A 26,532-nucleotide genomic window follows, 5' to 3' on the forward strand; every position below is an offset into this window, starting at 1 on the left:
AAAAGGCTATTTGCAGTGTAGCTTCAACAGAATCTTACAGTCTTGGTAACTTTGAGTTTTTTTCTATCTACTGTCCTTCAGGTTATCGCTTTCTTGCAGTCAATATTGTTCATCGTAAGATATCCTGTTGTATTATGGCAGTTTAACATCTTTGCAATTAGCCTTTCCAGTAGTAGACAGAATGAAAATCTAGTTACTACTTCACTTTTCCCACATTGGTTTGTTTTTTTTTCAAATGTTCTCTGGACGTGGTGCTTCAGAATTGACACATACTGTCTGGCACCAACAAACATTCCATTGTCAAAGTCACTTAGTTCACATTTCTTCCCCATTCTGATGTTTGGTCTGAACAACAACTGAACCTCTTGACTATGTCTGCGTGCTTTTATGCATTGTTGCTGCCTCATGATTGGCTGATTAGATATTTGCATTGATAAGCAGGTGTACATAGTAAAGTGGCTACTGAGTATAGGTACAGAATTAAAGAGGGTAAGAAGAACTGTGAGTATGTACTGATATAATCTAAAAAAGTATTGTCCGTATAATAAAGGAATCAGGAACCCCTCTTAGTCACGCGTTTTTGTTGCTCTAATAGACAAAACATCCAAAATGTTTTCCTTCAGACCTGGATTCAGATACAGATTAAGTTGGTTCAGGTTTTTAATTACATGCTGTTATGAATATCCTGTATCACAAGCACGTAACACAAAATTTTTCAATAATTAACTTGTTCTGTTGACAATGCTGTTCGTGATGAATACTGATGCTTTTTAAGTGCGGTGATATTTTTTCTCTCTCTTTCATTTAAAACAAAGCCTGCAGGCTTCATCTTTCTCCTCCTTTCAGAGAGTCACTTTTCTGGTGCTGAACGTAGGGTTTTATGTGTTGCCTCTCCATTGTCTTTGTCAGTGACTTTCTGTTTTGAATACTAATGGTTTACCATTTGTCCATAGATATTCAGTACTTCTTGAGGCACCAGAGGCTGATAGCTGACAGCTCCCTCTGGAGCAGCTGACTGTTTGTTGGCAGGATTTGGCCCCTTGTTAGACCTTGATGTTGATAGTGGCCACCACAAGGACTATGAGATGCTTTGTATATCCTGAAGTTGTTTATATAAATTCTAGTTAATTTGTTCGTGTATGTGGTGTGATGAATTAGTTCTTGGATTCCGACTTATTTTTCACACCATGATTGGGTTGAAGGAGGTAATGGATACTTAATTGATCTCAGTTAATAAAGTTTGTCTGCATTTGTCTCATTTGTCTGCAAACGGGGAGAGAGAGCGAGAGTTAAAGTTAATGAGTTTCAACTACAGATGCTAACTAGATTTCTACACTTGAGACCCTTGGTTCAGATAGTTTTATTGTCAAGAGATCTGTCAACGCTTTTGATAAGGCTGCCCTAGGCTGGCCATTAATTTGGAGCTTTTGAGACTGAATCCCAACAGGAAGCATTCATACTTTGGTAAATTAGTTGGGAAAGGAAGAAAAACATTTGTTGTCTCAGATTTAAAATATCTTAAGTGTAAGGTAGCAATTCAGTGAACTGAGGAGTTTTATAAATTGTTTGATTATGTATAGCTGTGGAATAATGGATACACGGTACTGATGTGTCCTAGGAGTGGTTTACATTACTGCTGTAATGGTAATACAACAAGAGGATGTACTGAGTGCTCCAGCAGCCACTTGCACAGCCTACAAAACACCTAAGTGTAACTCTGAATTGTTTGTCGTTTTGATCTTGCTTAAGTTCAGAGGACTGTGGGTGTATACTATAACATAACTAATGATTTCTCTTGCCATAAATCTGAATGTTTTCAGTAAGAAATGTCCCTGGAGATGAGCAATAACCTTCAGCGTTTCTACGAGTATTCCAGCAGGACCAGACTCTTGACAGTTGCAGAATGCTTTTGGCGTGATAATGTTACCAGAACATTGCAAACACATTCCAGAGTGAAGACCACTGCTAACCTTCAAAACAGCTGTATTCTTTGCAACAATGGGATGGTCAAAAACTAGAATCTTAGAATCTATCTTGCAAAACTATATCTGTTTTGTTTTATGTACATCATGCTAAAGTTCCTCCCGAGATGATTCTTTCCAAGTTTAAGTGCAAAAACAGATTGGGTGTGATGTGTGGAGAGAAAGCAAACCTGGCATTTATGGGTTGCGGGAATCACAACATCCACAATCTATTGTCTTAAAGCTGAATGAAGATGAAATTATTGGTCACGACTCCAGAAAGGTATCTATTACTGAAATAGCACATGGATTCTCGGTACAATGTCTTGTTTGTTTCTGATAACGTAATGCATGTGCAGCACAAGATATTTGCCCTTGAGACCAGAGTTGGAAAGACCTGGAAAATTCTGATTCAGAGATGGGAGTGTGGCCCAGTAAATTGTGCCTAATTGTCAAGTCATTTAATTTTCAACTTCAATCTTATTTTGGGGCATCTGATTTCAAATTAAGATGTCAGGTCGTCCACTGGTGACCCCACATTTTTGTACACCTTACTAACACAAAGATGATGTGTTGGAGTAGGTTACATAACAAGCTGCAAAGGTAATTTATCTTCATTAGACAGAAAAATGTTGAGAAGAAATTGAATGCATTTCTAAGCTCCTCCAGGAGTTAATATTGCAATATGAAGGAAATTGTTGAAGCAAGATTGAATACAGAACCGGAGCAAAAAATGAAGAATCCAAAAGCAATGAGTCTTTCAAAGGAATTTCTTTTTCCCCTCTCTCCAGAGAAGTGGATGTAGAGAATACATTCACAAGTCCAGTGATACCTTCAGTAAACAAACTGGAGAACAATTCACATCAAAGTTGATGGTGAATGCAGCAGCCAGGCAGCATCTCTAGGAAGCTCTTCCTTCGTCAGGACTAACTGAAGGAAGAGCTAGTAAGGGATTTGAAAGTGGGAGGGGGAAGGGGAGATCCAAAATGAAAACGCAGAAGATGGGCAAGGGAAATAGTCAGAAGGACAGAGGGAGAAAAAGGAGAGAGAGAGAATGAATGTGTGTATGTAAATAAATAACGGATCCCCCTTACCCATCCTCTGGGTTTTCCCCCCCTCCCCCTTTTCCTTCTCCCTGGGCCTCCTGTCCCATGATCCTCTCATATCCCTTTTGCCAATCAACTGTCCAGTTCTTGGCTCCATCCCTCCCCCTCCTGTCTTCTCCTATCATTTTGGATCTCCCCCTCCCCCTCCCACTTTCAAATCTCTTACTAGCTCTTCCTTCAGTTAGTCCTGATGAAGGGTCTTGGCCCGAAATGTCGACTGTACCTCTTCCTAAAGATGCTGCCTGGCCTGCTGTGTTCACCAGCAACTTTGATGTGTGTTGCTTGAATTTCCAGCATCTGCAGAATTCCTCGTGTTTGCGTGGAGAACAATTCACTTTGGATGCCCTAGTCTTTTCATGTACATCATTTATAAAGCTGGGTGAAGATTAAAGGATATCTTTTTGTTTTCCCACTAATCTCTTGAAACATGGCACTGGATTGGAATATAGCTGGGGTTCCCAACCTTTTTAATGCTGTGGACCCCTACCATTAACCAAGGGGTCCATGGGCCCCAGGTTGAATATCTGTTTTAGAAATCGGGTGTTGTGTGTGAGAACAGTATGGTTTGTAAACTGATGTCAACTAAGATTAATTAAGGCTGTTGGTTTTGGAGAGGAAGTTGATGTTGGTTTGCTTACTTGGCAATGGATTTGGAGGACTTTGTGCAGGTGGTTTTGGTGAAGCCCTCCCATGCTTTGAGATTTCTGCTGCAGATTGTCTGTATCGCAGAGATATGGAGGACGGCAGAGATTCACTGCTGTTTGGTGAGCTATTAGCTTTTTACTGGGTCACCTTGATCTTCTAACATTCTGTTTCTTTGATGCGTTACTACTTGAAGGCAGAGGTAAGTTTCCTTATGGACATCTGCTTCAGTAGAGAGGTGTCTCCCATGATATGGAAAATTTGCATCTTCCAGGATCTGGTCATGGATCGTTATTGATGGAGGCGAGTATCATAGGGTGGAGGGAAATTGGTGAAGGACCTTTGTTTAGTACAAGTTGAGTGTAAGATGCATACTCTAAAGTGCTTCAGTGAACATGTGGATTGTGATTTAGTCCAAATGTGCACCACAAATTCTCTTTGTGGGTTGCATTTTGGGGAGTGAAATTCATGAGTGGAGGTGGTGCAAGTTGGATAGCTTTTCATCTGATCTTCATTAGCGTGAGATGCAGCATTACATTGAGAACAGCTGAGAAAAGTATTGGGGTGATGTTGCAGCCTTAACAACATTGGGTCAGTGGTGAACTTATTGATGAAGATCCTGAAGCTGATGCAAAATGGAGCTGAGTTTCTGATGGTATCTCAATCTTCCTTGATTGTCAGATTCAAAGGCCTTTTCAAGGTCAAAAAAGGTAGAACGGTTTGGTGCTGCCCCCTGCAGGTTTCTTAGAGTTGTTGCATGATGAAGATCATATCCACTCTGCCTCTGGGTCAGGGGTTCCCAGTCTTTTTTATATCATTAAGCATGGGGCCCTTGGACCCTAAGTTGGGAACCCCTGCTCTAGATGGACAGAATCTGCATGGTGATTTGGGGGAACAGCTGCTCTGTCAATAGAATGAGGCAGTTGAGAAGACTCCTGCTGGTGCTTTTCCTTGTGATGGTTTGGTGAGAAACCTATCCATTGTTACTGCAAACATGAGGAATTCTGCAGATGCTGGAAATTCAAGCAACACACATCAAAGTTGCTGGTGAACGCAGCAGGCCAGACAGCATCTCTAGGAAGAGGTACAGTCGACGTTTCGGGCCAAGACCCTTTGTCAGGACCATTGTTACTGCTGCTGGATTTACCCCATTTTTTCCTTTTGTATGCATTTATTATTCCCTTGCTGGGCACTTCAGGAGAGAGGGCAACCAGAGTCAACTGATACAAATCACCAATTTTTGTGAGCAGCTGGGAAAGAGTTTGCAGAGGCAGAATTTTAATCCCTATGACTGAATTGAATGTGTCGATCGATGAGCCTTTTTGTCATCCTGTCTGTGTTTAGTCCATGACGGTGCAGGAGGAATTGGCATTTTATTTGAAGTTGATGCAATTTGGTTGGTGAAGTTTTGGCACCGGATAGGTTGGAGAAATGATTTGCTGCAGTGCAATATTTCAGTGATAACATAGTGACCGATTTTGCAACAGTGATTTGCTTTTATGTTCCCATAGTTTTGATAGCTATCTCAGCAGCACTGAACGCAACATGACCATGAAAGAGAGATCTGCCTGATTATATAATTAAACCCCAGTCTGAACTATTATTAACCCATGGTCAAGCCAAGCCAGAGGACTTGGCATTTCAATTGGATCAAAATAATTTTCTAATCACTTATGGAATTCCCTCAGCTGCTTTATCAAAATACATATTAATTTGAAACATAATGTTTTGGAAGCAAACATTTATTTTTGAGAAACCCTTTAAACACCAGCCAGTTATTCATACTGGATAATTTTATTTTACTTGATAAGTTCAGTTTCTTATTTTCTTCCGGAAGTTTCTGAGCTGCTTTGATCTTTTAATTTTGAGATGCGTATTTGGAAGTCAACAACTTGGACCATAAGATATAGGTGCAGAATACAGGGAATCTACACCCAATGACTGGACCTCCACGGCTGCCCGTGGCAACGTGTTCCACAGATTCACTACTTTCTGGCTAAAGAAATTCCTCATGTCTGTTCCAAAAGGACACCCCTCTTTCCTGAGGCTGTGTCCTGTGGTATTAGACTCTCCCACCATAGGAAACATCCTCTCCACATCCACTCTAGCAAGGTCTTTCACCATTCAATAAGTTTCAATGAGGTCACCTCTTATTCTTCTGAATTTGAGTGAATACAGACCCAGAGTCATCAAATGTTCTTATGATAAGCCATTCAATTGTGGAATCATTTTTGTGAACCTCCCTTAAACTCTCTCTGGTTTTAATACATCCTTTCTAAGATAAGAGACTCAAATCTGCTCACGATTTTCCAAGTGAGGCCTTACCAGTGCTTCATAAAGTTTCAAAATTACACCCTCGCTTTTATTTTCTACGCTTCTTGAAATGAATGCTAATATTGGATTTGCCTTCCTCACCACAGACTCGATTTGCAAATTGTCCTCTAGGAATCCTCCACAAGGACTCTCAAGTCCCTTTGCACTTTATTTTTTTTGTATTTTCTCTCCAGTTAGAAAATGGTCAACCATTTCATTTCTTCTACCAAAGTGCGTGACCTATTAGATTTTTGCATCATAGGGAAATTAAGGGTTATGGGGAAAAGGCAGATGGGTGAAGATGAGTCCATGGCCAGATCAGCCATGATCTTATTAAATGGCAGAGCAGGCTCAACAGGCCAGATGGCCGACTCCTGCTCCTATTTCTTATATTCTTATGACCGTACACTTCCTGACGTTTTACTCCATCTGTCACTGCCTATTCTCCTAACCTGGCTAAGTCCTCCCGTAACACACACTAAATGCTGAAGGAATTCAGCGGGCCGGGCAGCATCTATGGAAAAGATTACAATTGATGCTTTGGACTGAGACCCTTCATGAGGACTGCAGAAAAAACGATGAGGAGTAGAGTTAAAAGGTGGGGGAGGGGAGGGAGAAACACAAGGTGGTAGGTGCAGTTGGGAGGAGACGGGGTGAAGTAAAGAGCTGGGAAGTTGAAGCCCTGTATCTCATTCACCAATCAACTTTCTAGTTCTTTATTAGCCTAATCATGGGACAATTTACAATGATCAATTCACTAAATGGTGTGTCTTTGGAAACCCACGCTGTCATGGGGAGAATGTCCAAACACCTACAGGCAGAGGTGGGAATTGAACTGGGATTGTTGGTACTGCAAAGTACTGTGCTAACCACTCTGCCCACCATGCTGCAAATTTATAATTCTTTTTATAACTTTGCAGCAAATCAAGCTGTTAGTACCTGCATGCAACTGGAGCGGGCCAACACTCCTTTATGGGCTGATGGGTGGCAAGAGCAAAAATGACAAGTAATGGCCAACTCGGGCGTGAGAGATTTTGACCCTTGACATTCAACGCAATTGGTATGGCCAACACACCAGCATCAACACTCTTGGCATGTCACCTTTGACCAGACACTCAACCAAACCAGCCACATAAATACCGTGGTGACAAGATAGGTCAGAGGTTGGACATCTTCTGACAGGTAACTCACCTTTAGAAGGCCTTTCCAAAAAATAAAAGGCACAAATCAGGAGCCTGTTGAAATATTTTCTTCTTGGGTGAATGTGAGCTTTAATGACACTCAGGAAGCTTGGGTAAGCCAGTGTAAATTCACTTGATTGGTACCCCATGACACACACTCAATCCCTCCATCATCAGTGCACTCGGCAACTCCGACAGTATCTCCATGGCTGTCACCAAAAATAGAATGACCAGCAGCTATATGATGATACCAACACATGCAGGCACGCATTTGAGTTGCTTATCATCTAAGACTTGGCAATGTATTGGATCAAAATCTTGGAACTTTTCCCCACTAGCCTTGAGAGTAACTTTAACAGAAGGACTGTCGAGATTCTTCACTCAGGGTGGTGAGAGTGTGGAACGAGGCGCCAGTACGAGTGGTGCATGTGAGCTTGATTTCAACATTTGAGAAGTTTGGAGGTAGCGAGATGACAGGGGGTCAGAGGGCTACAGTCCCAGTGCAGGTAATAGGCAGCTTGAATCGCTCTGCGCAGATTAGATGGTGTGAAGAGCCTGTTTTTGTGCTATACTTTTCTATGACTCTATTCAGGAAGGTAATTTGCCTTCATGAGGGAAGTTATTGATAAATGCTCCCCTTGTCAGCAATGTCCAGATCCCCAAAAAGGAGCACATTTATAAAACAAATAAGGATTATTTTTATTTCACAAACAAGAGAAAATCTGCAGATGCTGGAAATCCAAGCCACACACACACAATGCTGGAGGAACTCAGCAGGCCAGGCAGCATCTATGGAAAAGAGTACAGTCGATGTTTTGGGCCGAGACCCTTCAGCAGGTCTGGTGAAAAAAAGATGAGGTTTAAAAGGTGGGAGCGGGGACAGAGAAACACAAGGTGATAGGTGAAACTGGGAGGGGGAAGGATAAATTAAATAGCGGAGAAGTTAATTGATGAAAGAGGATCAGTCTGAAGAAAGGAGAGTCTGATAGGTGGGGATAGAAGGCCATGGAAGGAAAGAAAAGAGGGAGGAGAACCGGAGGGAGGCGATGGGCAGGCAAGGAGATAAGGTGAGAGAGGGAGAAGGGGATGGGGACTGGTGAAGGAGAGAGTGTGGGGGGCATTACTGGAAGTTAGAGAAATTGATGCTCATGCCATCAGGTTGGAGCCTACCCAGCCAGAATACAGAATATAAGGTGCTAACTGTTTGGGGCCCTGAATGGTAGTGAGGGAGGAGGTGTAGGGGCAGGTGTAGCACTTGTTCCCGCTTGCAGGGATAAGTGCCGGGAGGGATATCAGTGAGGAGGGACGAATGGAGAAGGGAGTCATGTAGGGAGCGGTCCCTGCAGAAAGCAGAGAATGGTGGCATCCCATTGGACATGGCGGAAGTTCCGGAGAATTATGACTGGACGTGGAGGCTAGTGGGGTGGTAGGTAAGGATGAGAGGAACCCTATCTCTGGTAGGGTGCGAGAGGATAGGGTAAGAGCAGACTTACCCCATCTTCACCTGTGAATCTGTTGGAGTTATTTGCTGTGTGTATATCGGTAGACCTGACATAGGTTGGGAGACTGTTTCGCCGCCAGAAGAAGTGGGATCTCCCAGTGGCTACCTATTTTAATTCCACCTCCCATTCCCATTCCAATATGTCAATCCACCATCTCCTCTATGGTCGTGATGAAGCCACACTCAGGTTGGAGGAATAACACTTTATATTCCGTCTGGGTAACCTCCAACTTGATGGCATGAATATCAATTTCCCGAACTTCCAGTAATGCCTCTCCCCTCCCCCGCCCTCTCCTTCATCAGCCCCCATCCCCTTTTCCCTCTCTCATGTTATCTCCTTGCCTGCCCATCGCCTCTGTCTGGTGCTCCTTCCCCCCACTTCTTCCATGGTCTTCTATCCTGACCTATCAGACTCCCCCTTCTCCTACCCTGTATCTCTTTCACCGATCAACTTCCCAGCTATTTACTTCATCCCTCCCCCTCCCGCTGTCACCTATCACCTTATGCTTCTCTCTCCCCTCCCCCTCCTTTTAAACCTACTCCTCATCTTTCTTTCTCCAGTCTTGCCGAAGGGTCTCGGCCTGAAACGTCGACTGTACTCTTTTCCACAGATGCTGCCTGGCCTGCTGAGTTCCTCCAGCATTTTGTGTGTGTACCCCTCAGGCTCGCCTTGCTCGTGTTTGTCTAGGGGAAGCAGCCTTAGGCCCTGCCAGACTGGGTAATCACATTTGTGTGGATGCTGTGTAATGTACCCCCAGTTACAAACCCATAACGCAAAATATCAGACAGTACACCATATGCAGTTAAATGATTGAACTTTATGAATCTTAATCTGAATATAGGGTTAGTAATGTAAATAAAAAAAGGGCCCAAGTCAAGTCAAAGTCACGTTGGGGCTCACTCAGCAGTTATTCTTCCACCATCGGTCTCCTCCGAACGTTGCCGACCTTTGGACCCTTGGATCCCAGTCCACTCTGTCCGGTGGTCTACCAGCTCTCTCCACACTCGTCTTCCCTCTTCATCCCTCCTTGACAAAAGACCGCGAAACAACACCCTTCCAGATATACAAGACAAAACAACAATCTCCGATTGGCTAACATGCATACTATAGTCCTGTTATCTTCAGCCATAACCCAAACATTGCTGCTACAGAGAAACCGTTACCTCAGCAGTGAACATTACAGAGAAGCCATTACATTAGCCTTAGCAGTGAAACATTACAAAGAAGCCATTACATGTGGATTATTTTTATTAGTTAGATCTAGCTGTCAGATGTAACTGTGTGTTTTATCGATGATTCTTCCCGAGTAATGTCCCGTGAGGCTGCTGTGTTAATGCATTGTGGAAGAAAGTGTAGAAAATAATTGTTGCCATAATTTCTCTAATGTTGCTTAATGGTAGAATCTCACAACAACTGAATGCTTGCTGTTCATGTTGATAAGTTCCAACTTGAGTCCGATGTCCATGCGCTTCTTCCCATCCAGAACAATTAAAGCCTCGTCCCTTTCTATTGCACAGTAGTGTCTTACAGCTTCTGGAATGCTTTTCAGTTTTGATTTCAGAGTCAAAGATGTTGGGTACAATCAGTTTCAAAAGTATCTGTACTTTGTTTATTCAAAGTCTGATACTTGAATGTCCTTCCCCCTTCTTCGCCATTAATTTTCTCCTATGCTCCCAATGGCAATAGATCTAAATCTCATTCAGATTCCTGCTGGAGGCGGGTGTTCATTTTTAAATTTCTTGTGGCACCCATAAGTGTCCTTCCATTGCTCATAATATTTCAGTTCCATTATGAGTTTCGATAGTTCCTAATTTTTCCACGTCCCATGATCTTTGCTTTCTCTACAGTTCTGCCAATTGCATCCACCCACACATTTCTAGACACATAACCTGCCTGTCAAATCTTCTTTTAGATTTTGGACTTAAAAAAGAAAATGCACATATAATTCCGTTCAGATTTGAGCAGATGTTCTTTTGCAATTGTCAGAATTGAACATTCCTCAAAGCTTTCTCTCGTCCTGGGCCCACCAGAAAACCTGCAAGGTACATTTAACTGATTGTCTCTAGCCCTCTGCTAATGCAAGAATTGTTACCAGACAGATCTGATCTGAGTAGGAAGCTATCAGTGCTTCTTAGTTTACACTACATTTCCATGGAACATTTGGATCCTGATGTCCTGTAGGCCTTCCAGTTATCTATGTGAAGGAGACTGAAAAGTCCAGGGTAGAGCCACTTGGCAGCCTAGTGAGTGGAAGTTTCTCTTTTGTTTACCTTCTCCAGTGATGCCCACTGCCTATTTCTTGCAAACAACAGGAATTCTGCAGATGCTGGAAATTCAAGCAACACACATCAAAGTTGCTGGTGAACGCAGCAGGCCAGGCAGCATCTGTAGGAAGAGGTGCAGTCGATGTTTCAGGCCGAGACCCTTCGTCAGGACTAACTGAAGGAAGAGTGAGTAAGGGATTTGAAAGTTTTCTCCTATCATTTTGGATCTCCCCCTCCCCCTCCAACTTTCAAATCCCTTACTCACTCTTCCTTCAGTTAGTCCTGACAAAGGGTCTCGGCCTGAAACGTCGACTGCACCTCTTCCTACAGATGCTGCCTGGCCTGCTGCGTTCACCAGCAACTTTGATGTGTGTTGCCTATTTCTTGCTCAACTTTTGTCTGTCAGTTCTATTAAAATTAGGATTGTGTATGTTTCAGATCACAGAACTACACAACTATTGGTAATGAGAAGTTCCATTAAACAGTGGCAAGTGTATTAAGGAATTTTCTTGGTTAATTTTAAGCTTTGAGCAAAGACTTTTTAAAATGATGAATAAACCCACTGCATCGATAGTTTTAAACTGTGTTGCAGGATGATTGGAGAGGTTTGGTTCAGTTTTTGTGTCCAGTTTGGAGGTTGAGGTGGCCGGCTGACCAAAAAGTAGTGTCAGCACACTGCTAAGGTCTGGCCTTTAATGCTCATGTGGTTTTGGGAGGTATGATGGATGTGAGCTTAAAAGTGGTTCCATGTGCTGATCTCATCAGAGCTGCTAACCATCGGTTTGGCCATGAACTTGAAGTATGATCTGAAAGCAATTTGGTAAATGATTTGATTTCCAAAGTCAGATGATATTCTTTTCAGCCTACTTAAATTAGAGTCAATGTTTTAGCCATTGCTGTTGTGTGTTGTTTTTTTTTGCAGAAACTGTTAGGTTGCATTGGTAACGATTGGTATCCATCAGTCTCAAGTATTAGCTCAGCAAGAAGAGGGGTTAAATTGAGCAACCATATTCTGACAAGCAGTTGTGGGAAGTGAGGACTGGAAAGGACTCTCGCTCTCCCCTCTATTTTGACACTGATCAGATAGGAGTATGTCCTATCATAATGTGAATGTGTTCTCAGTTGCTGCATTGGCTGAGTCACCAATAGATTTGAAACAGTTTTCAGTTATGTACAGTCTTAGGAGCCCTAGATTTTTAAAAATCTGGTTTCAGATGGTATGGCCTCTGTAGAGCCCTGATCACAACATTATTGAGGCTGTCTGGGATTACACAGAGACAGAAGCAGATGAGACAGCCAAAGTCTGCAGAAGAACTGTGGCAAATTCTCCAAGATGCTTGGAACAACCTACCAGCCGATTTTCTTAGAAAACTGCTTGGCAGTGTCCCTGAGATAATTGATGTATTTTTAAAGGCAAAGGGTGCTCACACCAATTATTGACTTGATTTAGTTTTATACTGCTTACTGCTCTTTGTAGTATTTTTTTTTGATATTTAGGCACTTTTTATTTAATTATCTTTGAATCACCTTCGTTATCAGAATTTTTTTTTACATGTGCCTAAGATTTCTGCATACTACTTTAGAACAATTATACAGTAGCAGTTCAGGATTGATCACCATTTATGTGCTGGTTATTCACTGAATCAATTTCGAACCATTTCAATCGAGCTGCTTTCATTCTGCGGCTATGTACCATCTTATGTTCCAAGTGGTTCGCATTATTCCCTAAATTTGCAGTATCATCTTCCTGAATTCCTCCTTTTAGGATGCTCTAACGACCGAATGGACTTGGTTTTTCCCCAATGCCTCACTCTGTATGCTTCACAGTGAATTTTACAAATTAAGTATTTATTTTTGATTCTATTAAGAGAGGAGTTAAAACCTATTCATGTGTCAAAGCTCTTTAAAATTATTTTTAAATGGTCTCTTCTGAATTGCTTCTTCCTCCTTGCTCTAGACAGGAAGTGGTCGTAGTAATTTAGCTATGGACTCAGTAAGTTCTTAATTCTAGGCATTTTAGTCAGTATGGCTTCAGTATATTTTTGGGCAAATGTGAGCCCACATCGGAAAATGCTGTTTTTCATCTGATGGTTCGTAGGGATTACAAATTATTCCTCAGCTCTTTGTTTGTGTAGAAATTCTAGTGCAGCCAGATATCTTTGCCAGGTGATTGTTGGTCTGGCATGCAAATGAAAGTGTTGGTGGTGGGTCTGCTACTGCAAGTTGGCATAATACTGCCATACAGGACCAAGTCTGCCTCTCAGAGAGGGCTGTCTCTGAAGATTTGGGGGCTTGGGAGTTTCAGTTGGAGGCTAAGAAGCTATCTGGTTATTTGTGGAAAGAAGTCAGTGGAATCATTCTCAAACAGTAATGACCAGTTTTCAAACTGTTTGAGCATTAAAAACTGGGCTCCAGTGAGTCGTGGTTCTGTTGTGAGGTTGGGGAATAGAGGATGCAGGTTGGGTGAATGCAGTATGTAAAGTTGAATCAGTCCAAGAAGTACCCCTTCAGTTATGGTAGTGATACAAAATAGCCCATTTTTTTGGGGTGGGTGCGAGGAGAGAATGTTAATGCTATTAATTTCCACATTATTTTGTTCCCTGTTACTTAAACTTGAAATGTTCACTTGTTTTTGCAAATGGCTATCCCTGTAAGGAATTCTCTTCAGCTCTCAGTTTATTTTGTTCCAATCAGTAGCACCAAGTAATTGGTAAAATTGTTCTTTCCCACTGCTCCAAACCCAAAAAGCATTGACAACCTCTTGGACCGCTAAGAACTTTGGGGTGGCATGGTAGTGTAGTGCAATGCTTTACAGTATGAGCGACCTGGGTTCAATTCCCGTCACTGCCTGTAAGGAGTTTGTATGTACTCCCTGTGACCATGTCCGTTTACTCCAGTGCCGGGTGCTCTTGTTTCCTCCACAGACTTAATGGTTGGTAGGCTAATTAGTTATTGTAAATTGTCCCACGGTTAGACTAAGATTAAGTTGGGGAATTGCGAGGTGACAGGGCTCAAAAGGCCGGAAGGAACCATTCTATGCTGTATCTCAATAACTAACGAACTAAATAAATATATTTTGTATTGAGTTCATAATCTTGTGTAATTGTCCTGCGAAACTGGGACCTCAAATAAAGATTGCTAATGATACTTTTTAAAATTCTGTGTTTCATTTCTGTTGCTATTTTGCTTTTTTTGATGACATAATCTGAGAAAATGATTGGAGGAACCAACCAACTGTAGTAGAATTAGAATACATATTGATGAAATATTATGATAATCAGTCAATGCATGCTTATTAATTGAATACATTTTCTAAAGGAAAAAATGCACGAGTTATGGGAAATGGAGTGGCAGGCTTTCTCCTAAGTATTCATAATCAAGTTACCTGTTTTGTGCCCTTCTGAGGTTTATTTACATAAAGTAATTTTGTCTGCGTATGCTTGAGGCTTGCCCTTGAGTTCCTTGAAACGTTGAAATAAAGTTCACAGTGTGATGCTTTTTGACTTCTAAATATGACAAAGGATATGAATGCTGGAGGGGCAGATCAAGTTCACTTTACAAACCTGATGAATGCACATTCTCACATTCACAAGCAACTTGAAAAGCTTTTTTAAAGGAGTCCCTACTGCAGAGTATTATTTTCACTAATCACTGTTATATGATGTGCTTGTAATGCTAGATTTAATTTTGAGCAGATTAATTTCTGAGCAGCAGTTAGGATGACAATATCATTGGTTTGGTGTACGTATTTTAAGAAAGGACTTCTAGTTGGGGGTCAAGCTATATACACCCGTGTGTGACTTAATGTTTTTGAAATTTTGTACTCTTCTAACGAAGGGATATTGCATTCAATCACAAATAGCATTTGGACAGGCCCATGATTATTCTGATTTGTATACAGAAGAGACTCCAGATGCTGGAATCTAAAGCAAAGATAGACTCGATGTGTCCAGCTCCATCTGTGAAAGCAAACTGGTGGTTGATGCTTAGGGTTGAGACCTTGCGTCAAGGACAATGTTAGAGGAAAGACAGCTAGCACAGAAATGTGAGAGAAGGCATGGAGCAGAGGCTGGTGGGTGAGGAATGGAAGTTCAAAGTAAAATTTATTATCAGAGTACATACATTTCACACATACAACCTTGAGATTCTTTTCCTGTGGGCATACTTAGCTAATCTACAGAACAGTAACTGTGAACAGGGTCAATGGACCACAAACTATGCAAATGCAGATATAAATAGATAGAAATAAATGACAAGAATGAAATAACAAGATAGAGTCCTTAAAGTGAGGTCACTGGTTGTGGGAACACCAGAAGTAGATTGAGTGTAGTTCAAGAGGCTGATGGTTGAGGGGTAGGAACTGTTCTTGAATCTGGTGGTGCGAGTCCTGAGGCTCTTGTACCTTCTACCTGATGACTATTAAGAACAGACTATGGTCTGGGTGGTGAGGATCTTTGATGATGGATGCTGCTTTTCTACGGCAGTGTTTCATGTAGTTGTGCTCAATGGTTGGGAGGATTTTACCAGCAATGTATGGGGCCAAATCCTTTTGTAGGATTTTCCGCACAAAGGCATTGGTGCCACCTGGAGAGTGGAATGATGGGCAGATGGAGCCAGATGGAGTGGTGGGATGGGGGGAAGCTTAGTGTCAGAAAAAGATAGTAAAAATAAAAGAGTACATGGGAACAGGTTGGGCGGGGGGTGGGGGGAGGTAGAGACAGGGCGTGAAGCTGATGTGGAACCAGGAAAGGGAGGGGTGATGGGCACACGGAAGTAGTTGGGAGATGGAATAGGTAGGATAGGCCAAGTGAGAAGAAGCGCAGGTAGATAGGTGGATGGGTGATGAGCAGAGGAACCAGGTGAGAAAGGGTAATTAATCTAGGTAACATTGACCAGGAGGGGGGGTGGTAGTGGAGAGGAAATGGAAATAATGGAGAACGGGAGAGAGAACCCAGGTGGACTGGCATAAATGAGATCGGGATAGAGTGGGTCTGGCTAAATCTGAAACTCAAAAATTTGATGCTCATTCCATCTGGATTGCAGACTATCCAGTTGGAATGAGGTAGTGTTTTATAGATTGCTTCACGGTGGTAGTAGGAGAGGTTGAGGGGTGGGGGAATGGGAAAGGGAGGTGAAATAACATACAACCAATTACCCAGTAGCCTCTGTCTCTAAACAACCCCTCATCCTTCTCGACTTTGGTTCTTCTGTCTTATGATCACCCACCCACCTGGTTCCACTCAGCCGGTTCAAAGGTCCAAAGACCCTATTTAATGTCAGACAAATGTATCCAATGTACATCCTGAAATGCTTTTTCTTCGCAACCATCCACGAAAATAGAGAAGTGCTCCAAAGAATGAACAACAGTTAAACGTTAGAACCCCAAAGTCCCTGCCCCCAGCTCCCCTCCCTTCCGCGCGTCAGCAAGTAACAACCAGCCCTTCTTCCACTGGCAAAAAAAGAGCATCGGCACTCTCCACCCAGCACTCGAGAGTGAGCAAAGCAATAGCAAAGACACAGACTTGCTGTTACCCCAAAGGCTTCATGTTTCACCCAGCATTCGACATACCACAGGCTCTCTCTCTCCCTAATAAGGGAGAAGGAGGTGCCTCTGTTTTCTCAGCGAGCGGGGAGACATAACGAACAACTTACTGGTTTACGATGTTTCTCACCTCTTTGTACTAGCTATCTTTCCTCTATTTTCTTAGTCTTGACCCAGCTTTTTGATCCAAATTGTCCACTGTCCCTTTGCCTCCACAGATGCTACTTGACTCATTGAGTTTCTTTGTTAAAATTCTGATTTGTCTTTACTTGCAACAGTGTGTAGTAAAATTTGAGGAAGTTTCCTAGTATAGTTAGAATTTAAAGTTAAAAGAACTGATGTTTTCTAAGGGGGAAATGTCAGTCTTGTTCCTTTCTACCTACATAGCAATCTGCAAAACTCTTTAAAAAAAAACTGACCTTGAAGTACTCAGATTTGGGAGACTCCGAACATGATGGAAAATATGTTACACAAATACAAATCTTTTATAGTTGTAGTGAGAATATAGATGTAGAGATATTCTCTCTGCAGTGGGAATTCTGCCATGTCCATTTAAGGGGGCAAGTATTTTCAGTAAGTGTACTTGTTTTAAAGTAAATTATCTTTTAGTATATTTTGCATTAAATGTACATTAAATCGGAAAAATACTGTACATTATCAATTGTGTATCCTTGTACCATTAAAACACAATACAACACACCACACAGAAAGTATAAATGGGGAGCTTGTATGCATCTCTGTACCATGACTAAAAATTGTCACTACGTGCTCCTGAATATACCATGACATGCTCTGAAGAACATAGATATGACAAAAATATGCATAATTTTGGTGATCTTTTCATCTTTTTATTTGTTTACTGGTACTAAGTTGCTCATCTCAGTGACAGAGTTGCTGCTGAGGCTTTTCATCTGCGATCACACTTGTGTTAAGTCACCATTCTATTTCTCTCTCCCCCCTCCCCCGTCTTTATCTTTTTAATTTCATTTTAATGCCTGCTTCAATATACTCCATCAGATTCTTCTCAGAAAAAGTTCAGGATACATTGCTGCTCTGTATCTGGCCAAAATGTGGCAATAATGCAATGGAAAATGTAGAAGCAGAGTAATCTTCCTACAGCTGGAATTCAGATTTTCAGTTATGTATTATTTATCATCATGATTATGTGCCGTGGCGTGGGCAATCATGATCTTCCATCTGTCATTAATCAAAAGTTCTAATAAGCTCTTCCAAACTTTTCCCTGTCTTTCTGTTGAAGTAACTCATAAATGTCATACACTGTCAACCAGAAATTTTTCTTCCATCAATTTTTCCTGTCACTGCAAGATGTTCAGCTTCTCTTTCCTCAGTACATGTCCCAGAAATTCCAGCTGCCGTTGCCTGACTGATGATATCAGCTCTCTTCTTGTTCTGGCTTTTGGTGACACTTCCTCCTTTGTCATGCTGTCCTTCCACAATATTTTCATTATTCTTCTCAAAAACGACATCTCTGCAGCTTCGAGTCTTCCCTCATTTATACCATCTCCATTTAAGGAGGTGGAGGTGGAAACAAATTGGAAAAGATATTCAGCACCGGTATTTGTGTTTGATGCAATCATTACATTTTATCAAGCATTGAAGCAGAATATCCAAGTTGTATTTACTGGAGGATTATCCTACTTACCAAGTTTCTTGTTGATATTAATTGAGTCATAGAAAAGAATAGCACAGAAGTAGCCCTTCGGCCCATCTAGTTCATGCCGTACCAATCCCTGCTAGAAGGTTGAATGTTGGTATGGATCTTTCCCATGATCGAATGAGATGTTTCAAATTGTGTCTGCACACATTGTTTAGTTGATCAGAGTAATGATTTGTTAAGGTTCGGCTGTGTTGAGTAAAATATGTTTGATAAGTTTGAACTATTTTCGGGAGATGATCAACATAGTTGGCTGAGTGAACTTGGCCTTTTCTCCTTGGAGCGACGGAGGATAAGAGGTGACCTGGTATAAGGTGATGAAAGGCATTGATTGTGTGGATAGCCAGAGGCTTTTTCCCGGGGCTGAAATGGCTAACACAAGGGGGTATAGTTTTAAGGTGCTCGGAAGTAGATACAGAGGGGAGATCAGGGGTAAATGTTTCACATAAATGTGTGTGGAATGCACTGCCGGTGGTGGAGGCAGATACAATAGGGTCTTCACTCTAAGAGACTCTTAGATAGGTATGTGAAGTGTAGAAAAATAGAGAGCTGTGTGGTAGGGTAGTTCTAGGCAGTTTCTAGAGTAAGTTACGTGGCTAGCACAACATTGTGCGCCGAAGGGCCTGTCATGTGCTGTAGATTTCTGTGTTATACAGTGGACATTGTATTTTTAGGAATGATTTTTATATGGACCCAGAGCAGGAGAAAATGAACATTTTTAAAGTTGAACACAGCTTTGTGTTGAGCACATTTCAGAATCAAGTTTAGTGTCACTGGCATATGTCGTAAAATGTGTTGTTTTGTGGTAGCAAGCAATACAATGCAATACATAATAGGAAAAAAACCCATGAATTACAGTAATGCATAAAAAGTAATGAGGTAGTGTTCAGGGGTTCAATGTCCATTCAGAAATCTGATGGCAGAGAGGAAAGAACTGTTCTTGAATTGTTGATTGTGTGCCTTCCGGCTCTTGTACCTCCTTCCTGATGGTAGCAATGTGAAGAGGGCATATCCTGGGTGATGGAGGTCTTTCATGATTGGTGACACTTTGGGCATCGCTTCTTGAAGATGTACGGGAGACTGTGGAGGCTAGTACCCGTGATGGAGCTGACTGAGTTCACAAACATTCTGCAGCTTCTATGGATCCTGTGCAGTAGCCTCTCTCCCCTCCTCTCCCCCCTCCCATATCAGACAATGATGCAGCCAGTTAGAATATTTTCCAGGGTACATCTATAGAAACTTGCCAGTATCTTTTGTAACATACCAAATCATAAACTCTTAATGAAATATTGCTGCTGTCGTGCCTTCTTTGTAACTGCATCGATTATGTTGGGCCCAGCATAGATCCTCAGACCTATCATATCCTTGAGGTAAAATACCAAGCTGTTCACTGTTGGCTTTTGTGGAAATAAGTTTGATTTGTATTGTGCTAGTAGTTTTGTTGATACCTAATATCCTCTTAATCACTTATTATCTGCCATTGTGGTACAAATATAATGGTTTGTATTTACCAGCCGTTTTTCTTTGTTGTTGCAGAATTCTATGAACCTTCCTCCTGATAAGGCCAGATTGCTGAGACAGTATGACAATGTGAAGAAATGGGAGCTCATCTGTGACCAGGTAATGCCAACTGAAAACTTGCTTGTGTAAATTATAAAGTCAGGGAAAAGGAATAATGTTTGAACACATATATAGAACATATGAATATCAGATGGCCTCCTTGCTGAATTCTCAATAACTGTTCTTTGACTTTCAACACCAAATATGTGTTTGTAATCATTGTTTATTGTGGCGTCCAAAGCTTTTAATATTTAATGGCTTAAATATATGTTTGTGATACATTCTGTTTCCCATTTAATCGTGGGGTATTGAATAGATGTGTTAGTGCTGCAGATATTGAGGTGAATGGGCATGTCTGCATGCTGCATAGCACCTGTTAGTTAACCAAATGATAATTAATAGTTGTGTAATTTGCATAGCATAAAAAAGTTGCATGCTATGTGAAGGCTGGAAAAGATCACTGTAGCAGCCAAGCCGAACTAAATTAAAGTCAGAACAATTGCCGCAGCTGGCAACCCTACGGAATCGTTATTCTTGCATGACGCCAATAATGATTGATCCAAAAGTCGAGGATATGTATTTGATCCTTTATTAGCAATTAGCAAACATATAGTCTTGAAGCAATGAAACTTAAGTATACCCAAGTGTAAGCTCAGCATAACCGAGTGGTCAGCAAAAGATACGATGTCCGCCTGTCCCCAGCTACTACAAATGAATGAGTAACTCGTTCCCTTCACTGAATTACCAAGTCCCACTGGTTACCATAATAAACACGCAACACAGAATAAAATGCAGATAGAAAGCAGATGTGTGGCTCCTACAATGACCTTAAGTCATGAAAATTATATTATTGTTTTTAATGAATGCAAAAATTAGTTGACAGTGATAAAGTGGTCTCCATTTCTATGAAGCTTCAGAAATATATTTCCAAGCCATGATGTGTGATAACTGGTTTGATCATAAGACCAATAAGATATAGGAGCAGAAGTAGGCCATTCGGCCCATCGTGTCTGCTCCATCATTCAATCATAGGCTGATCCAATTCTTCCAGTCATCCCCACTCCCCTGCCTTCTCCCCATTCCCTTTGATACCCTGGCTATTCAAGAACCTATCTATCTCTGCCTTAAATGCACCCAATGACTTAGCCTCCACAGCCGCCCATGGCAACAAGTTCCACAGGTTTACCACCCTCTGACTAAAGTAATTTCTCCACATTTGGTAGCTGTTGGTTTCTTGATATCATCGTCAATTTGAGTATAGCTTTAGTATATGCTCAGAAATGATTGGTTTAGGAATATGCCTGCAGGTACAGTATGGAATGTGGAGAGTAACTCAATTAAAAAATCTTCATAAAAGACGTTCTAGAAAAAGACACATTCCTGTTTTCCCCAAAAATTTAAAGGTGGAATACCCACCTCACCCACGGGTATCACTTGCTGGAATAGAACTGAGCAGTAAAGAGCTTTATCTGCTCTACTTCGTGTAACACTTGCTATTATCATCTCAGAGTAACATCCATGCAGATTGCAGTATCTTCCACCAGCACTGATCCCTTTACAACCTGCCTTTCCAAATAGTTGCCATATGCTAATTCTGGAAGTTGACCTCATGAGTTTATAGTGTAAGATGTAAGGGTTGTGTTTGGTAGGAGCTGAAGTCAGAGAAATAATTTACGGCTTGGTGACTTCTTGGGATGTGGGCATTGTTGCAGAGTTAAAAGTCATCAAGGCAGAGAGGAACGGTGGCTGGATTTTAATGCTTGCTAAACCGCAGAACGTGGTGGAGCCAATCAGGGAGAAGTTGAAGCAATTCAGCAAGAAGAAGAGCTTCATTGTCAAGAAGGCCGAGATGAAGCCAGATCAATGTACGAATGGCCCTTCCCCACCATCACTGTAATATTATCCTGGGAAGGGATCTAATTGTACCTAATATGAATAAACATTTAGTTTCTGAAATTGGAGACCATAGTTGTCGATTTGAAGGATCATTGGAAGAATAGGAAAAGCTCGTGTGGGATTTATCTCAACCCTCAAACATCGAGTTCTGAAGTTCCATTGGACCCAGTTTCGGAATGGCCAAGGTGACAATCGGCACTGTTACTGAAACCAAACAAGAATAGTTGTAATTATGGTGTTGTGTTTATCTCATAAAAGATACTACACAGTTGCTAAGTGAAAAAGAATCATTGAACTAAACAGTGGCCATTCCTGGAGCCAGAATTATATAAACAGCAAGTGACCTTCTGTCTTCAGTTCCAGTAAGGTGGATTTGCCTGTCTGGCACCGTGATCTGAAAGACTTAAAATGGATTAGTAACTGATTATCGCAATTGTTTTCTAGATCCAAGACAACTGTAGGTCACACACGAGTGACTGGTTGCGTAATACATAATCCCTTGTGATAAATGCTAGTTGCTCAGTTGCTATCTTTCAGTGATGATAACAGATTTTCATATACATTCCATGTCGTCATTTACTTTTTCTCTACTCGTCTACTCCCTTTTTTCCCTCATATTTTCCCATGAAGCATTAACTTCTAATTGTTTCATTTCCCATCAACTTTCGGTTCGTTTTTTGATAGCCGATGTTAGTCGGTCAGTTAGGGGGAACAATCAGAAGCTGATCATGCCCTGTAAAATAAGCACATTTTAGTGAAGGTTATTTGGCAATGCAGACAATCAGGTCTTTTTATTTATATCGGGGACTGAAACCAATTGTCTAACCCCTTCTATCATTGCAGCCAAGATGAGCTGAAAAATCAGATTGAAACATTTCTGAAGGCTAATCTACTTAATTGATAAATCAGTTTAGGGTGCCATAATATTCTGGAATCAGTGAAAAGGATAAAGTGATTGATTCTGTAGGAGGAGATTTGATTTGAAAAGGATATCTTTAATGCAGTATTTGTATAGCTTCCGCATCAGTTATAAGATCAGATGATGGAAATTGGAAGATTATTCTTGATTTTTGCTTCAGTGTATGTGAGTTTTGCTAGGTTTAAACTCTGCCATTTTGGTGTTCTTTCTGGTGTTAGAGTGCCCTCTCTTTAAAATATGACAGGTTGTAATGAATCTGAGCAAGTACTATACACAGTTCTTTAAAAGAGGATGCTTCATTCCTTCTTTGGTAATAAGATAGGAAAATGGCAAAGGGAGTCTACCTTCAGTAGTCAGAGTCATAGAAAAGTACTGCACAGAAGCGGTCCCTTTGGCCTGTCTAGTCCATGCCGAACCATTTGAATTGACTAGCCCCATCAATCCATCTAGTCTCTGCTGAATCATTTCATCTGCCTAGTCCCATCAACCTGCGCATGGACCATAGCCCTCCATACCCTTCCCATCCACGTATCCATCCAAACATTGCTTAAACTTTGAAATCAAGCTTGCATGCACCACTTGTGCTGAGAGTTCGTTCCACACTCTCACGGCCCTCTGAGCGAAGAAGTCTCTGCAGAACAACATTAGCTAATGTCCAATCCTCTGGTACTTCACCTGTCGCTAAGAGTGTTTTAAATATTTCTGCTAGGGGCCCCTGCAATTTCTGCACTTGCCTCCCACGGCATGCTTTGCCAGAAAACAGCCTGTCCCAATCCTCATTTATCAGATCCTTTCTGACACCATGAAAATTGGCCTTTCTCCAATATAGAATTTCAACCCCAGACCAGACTAATCTTTTTAAGTATTTGCGTTCAGTCTAATGGCATTATGATCGCTTGATGCAAAGTGTTCCCCTACACAAATTTCTGTCACCTGCCCTGTCTAATTCCCTAATAGGAGATCAAGTATTGCACACTCTCTCATTGAGACTTTTACAGTATATTATATACTGATTAAGGAAACATTCCTGAGCACATTTGACAAACACTGTTCCATGAGTCCTTTTATAGTATGGGAGTTCCAGTCAATGTGTGGAAAGTTAAAATCACCTACTGTCACAACCTTGTGTTTCCTGCAACCGTCTGCAATCTTTCGACAAATTTGTTCCTCTAAATCCTGCGGATTATTGGATGGTCTATGATATAGCCCCATTAACATGGTCATACCTTTCTTACACCTCAGTTCCACACATAAAGCCTCACTAGACGAGTTCTTCAGTCTGTCTTGACTGAGCACTGCTGTGACATTTTCCCTGACTAGTAACGCCAACCCTCCTCCTTTAATCCCACCTGTTCAGTCGAGCCTGAACCAATGGAACCCCCGAATATTAAGCTGTCAGTCCTGCCCCTCCTGCAAACAAGTATCAATAATGGCTACAACGTCATAATTCCAGGTGCTGATCCATGCCCGGAGCTTTTCTGCCTTTCCTACGATACTACTTGTATTGAAGTATACACAGCTCAGGACACTAGTTGCACCATGCTCAGCCTTTTGATTCCTGACTTTGACTGCGGTCTAAACAGCATCTTTCTCCACAAGCTCTCCATTATCTGTTTTGGAATTCTGGTTCTTGTACCCCTGCAGCTTTAGTTTAAGCACCCCTGTGCAGCAGTAGTGAATCTTCCCACTAGGATATTACAGACATCCCACCCTGCAAAAACTCATTTCAGGGAGGTAGCGCCATCAATTTGCGGGAGACTACCGGAACTTCCGGGAGAGGTGGGATGTCTGCAATAGAGTAGCTCTTTAGCAGCTAGCCAGCTAGTTTAAATAACGTTAGCTACGCTAATGAACGAATGACACCTGTTAAACTCACCTCAACATGTCTGTTACAGTCTTAACCCACCATGGGCAATAGAAAAGTCATTGTTGCAAACAGTGCAGCGAGCAACACTGTCATTATTTTTGACCCCTATTAGGCAGGGGTACACTTTAGTGTAGTCTGGGGTGACGTACATTTTATATTTTCTTTTTTTTTTGGAACACTGCCATGGTGCTTGCGCGCTCTCTCTCCCTCTCGCCCTCGCCCGCTCTCTCTCGCGCTCTCTCTCTCTCACTCGCTCTCAAAAAAATCGATTTTCGGGATATTGTAAATAATTTGCGGGCATCAGGGGGCCGCTGTCAATATGTGGAAGACTCCCGGAACTTCTGGGAGAGGTGGGATGTCTGATATTAGTCCCCCTCCAGTTTGGGTGCAATCCGACTTCTCTGTACCTGTCCCACCTTCCCTGGAAGAGAGCCCAATGATCCAAAAATCTGATATCCTCCTTCCTCCACCAACTCCTTAGCCATATGTTAAACTGTATGATCTTCCTACTTTTAGCACGTGCCACGGATGGGAAGCCTGAGATCACAACCCTGGAGGTCCTGTCTCTTAACTTGGCACCTTAAGTCCCTGAACTCACTTTGCAGGGCCCCGTCACTCTTCCTGTCTCTGGCTGCTCACTCTCCCACTTGCTGAGGATTCGATCTGAGATATCCCGGATCCTGGCAGCTGCAAGGCAACAAACCTACTGGGTATCTCGTTCTCATCCACAGAGCCTCCTTTCTGTTGTTTCCCTAACCAATAAATCCCCTGTCACCTCTTCTCCCCTCCTTCCTTGAGTCACAGAGGCAGATTCAGTGCCAGAGACCTGGTGGCTGTGACTTCCCTCTGCTAGGTCACACCTCCCCTCCCCCAGCAGTATTGAATATCCAGTATCGCTGATTGTACGCTGTTTTTGCCATCAATGTATGTATTTTCTAATATATGTGGAATATAGACACACTTCATTTGTGTCATTACCTTTCCATGGCATTTTTTTTTGTGGTTATGTTCAATGTGCTGAATACATGTAGGATGCTGTTTTCAGCATACTGTCGCCCAAAATCTATAGCACAAATTCAGCACCGTCATCCATTCAGCAAGTGTTGAATCCCGGGCCTCCCTGTTTCCTTCTGCAACTGGATCCTTGACTTCCTCATCGGAAGACCACAGGACTCAAGAGTTGGATTAGAATGGGTTATTCTTTGCTCCTCCAGAGGCGTGAAGCTAAGTGGCAAACAGACTGCAGCATCACACCTGATTGATGTGCCACCTATCATGAAATATAACTCTGTCATGCATCTTCCAGTTGTTTGGAAATCCTGGCACACCTGTTAACCCGAAGGTGAGGCGGGAGTTCGATGTACGGCTGAGTCGGGGTCGGGAATGCTAACAGTCAGGAACATGGGTACTGTAATGCAAGAGGCAGACTGCTTGTATGTGTCAACTCGTTTTGCCAAGTTCAAACTCGCTATTACTTATTCATGTAGCAATACAGCATGGCTAGGTGCTTCCGGCTCTTCGAACCACACCGCCCCGTAACCGCCGACAACCCTCATTAACCCTAACCCAATCACGGAACAGTTTACAGTGACCAGTTAACCTGCCTGATACGCCTTTGGACTGTGGGAGGAGACAGGAGCACCCAGGAAATACCCATGCATTCCACAGAGAGAACGTGTCGAGACTCTTTACAGACAGCCCCGGAATTGAACTCTGAACTCCGGGCACCACTGTACTCGGACACTAACCGCCACACCACCGTGGCTTCCTTCTCCTCCCACTCCTTTTAGGCTCACCAGACTTTATCCTCCTTTAACAGTTACTGAAAATTTTTAATTATTATTATTATATATTTAAAAAAAAGAGAGTGAAATAGAAGAGATGTGGGGAATGGGTGTGTCCAAATGGAAGTCAGCAGTCTGGAAAACCTGGTAGTTCAACACTTCCAAAAGTCCTGAGCATGCCAGATTATTGAAGTTGTATTACATTTTATTTGTCAAACAGCAATCAAATCAAGCCAGGCTGTTGTTTGAACTTGAATTCTCTGAATTATTAGTGCAGGTTTTTGGATTGCTAGTCTAAACAGCCACCACTCCTTGGTACA

General features: G+C 42.0%; 1 protein-coding gene across 7 annotated transcripts in view; it reads left to right on the forward strand.

Annotated features, from left to right (window-relative positions):
• Positions 1–26,532, forward strand: part of fmnl2a (formin-like 2a) — a 242,760-nt gene that overhangs the window by 115,772 nt on the left and 100,456 nt on the right. For all 7 annotated transcript variants that reach the window (XR_011886450.1, XM_072261943.1, XM_072261942.1 and 4 more), the window contains exon 2: positions 19,723–19,806. Coding sequence is in view for 6 of the 7 variants with exons in the window: in XM_072261943.1 (XP_072118044.1) it covers positions 19,723–19,806 (84 nt within the window). In the remaining variant the exon portion in view is untranslated. The remainder of the gene's footprint in view (positions 1–19,722; positions 19,807–26,532) is intronic.

This window comes from Mobula birostris, chromosome 6 (genome assembly GCF_030028105.1).
Source record: "Mobula birostris isolate sMobBir1 chromosome 6, sMobBir1.hap1, whole genome shotgun sequence".
Lineage (NCBI taxonomy): Eukaryota > Metazoa > Chordata > Chondrichthyes > Myliobatiformes > Myliobatidae > Mobula > Mobula birostris.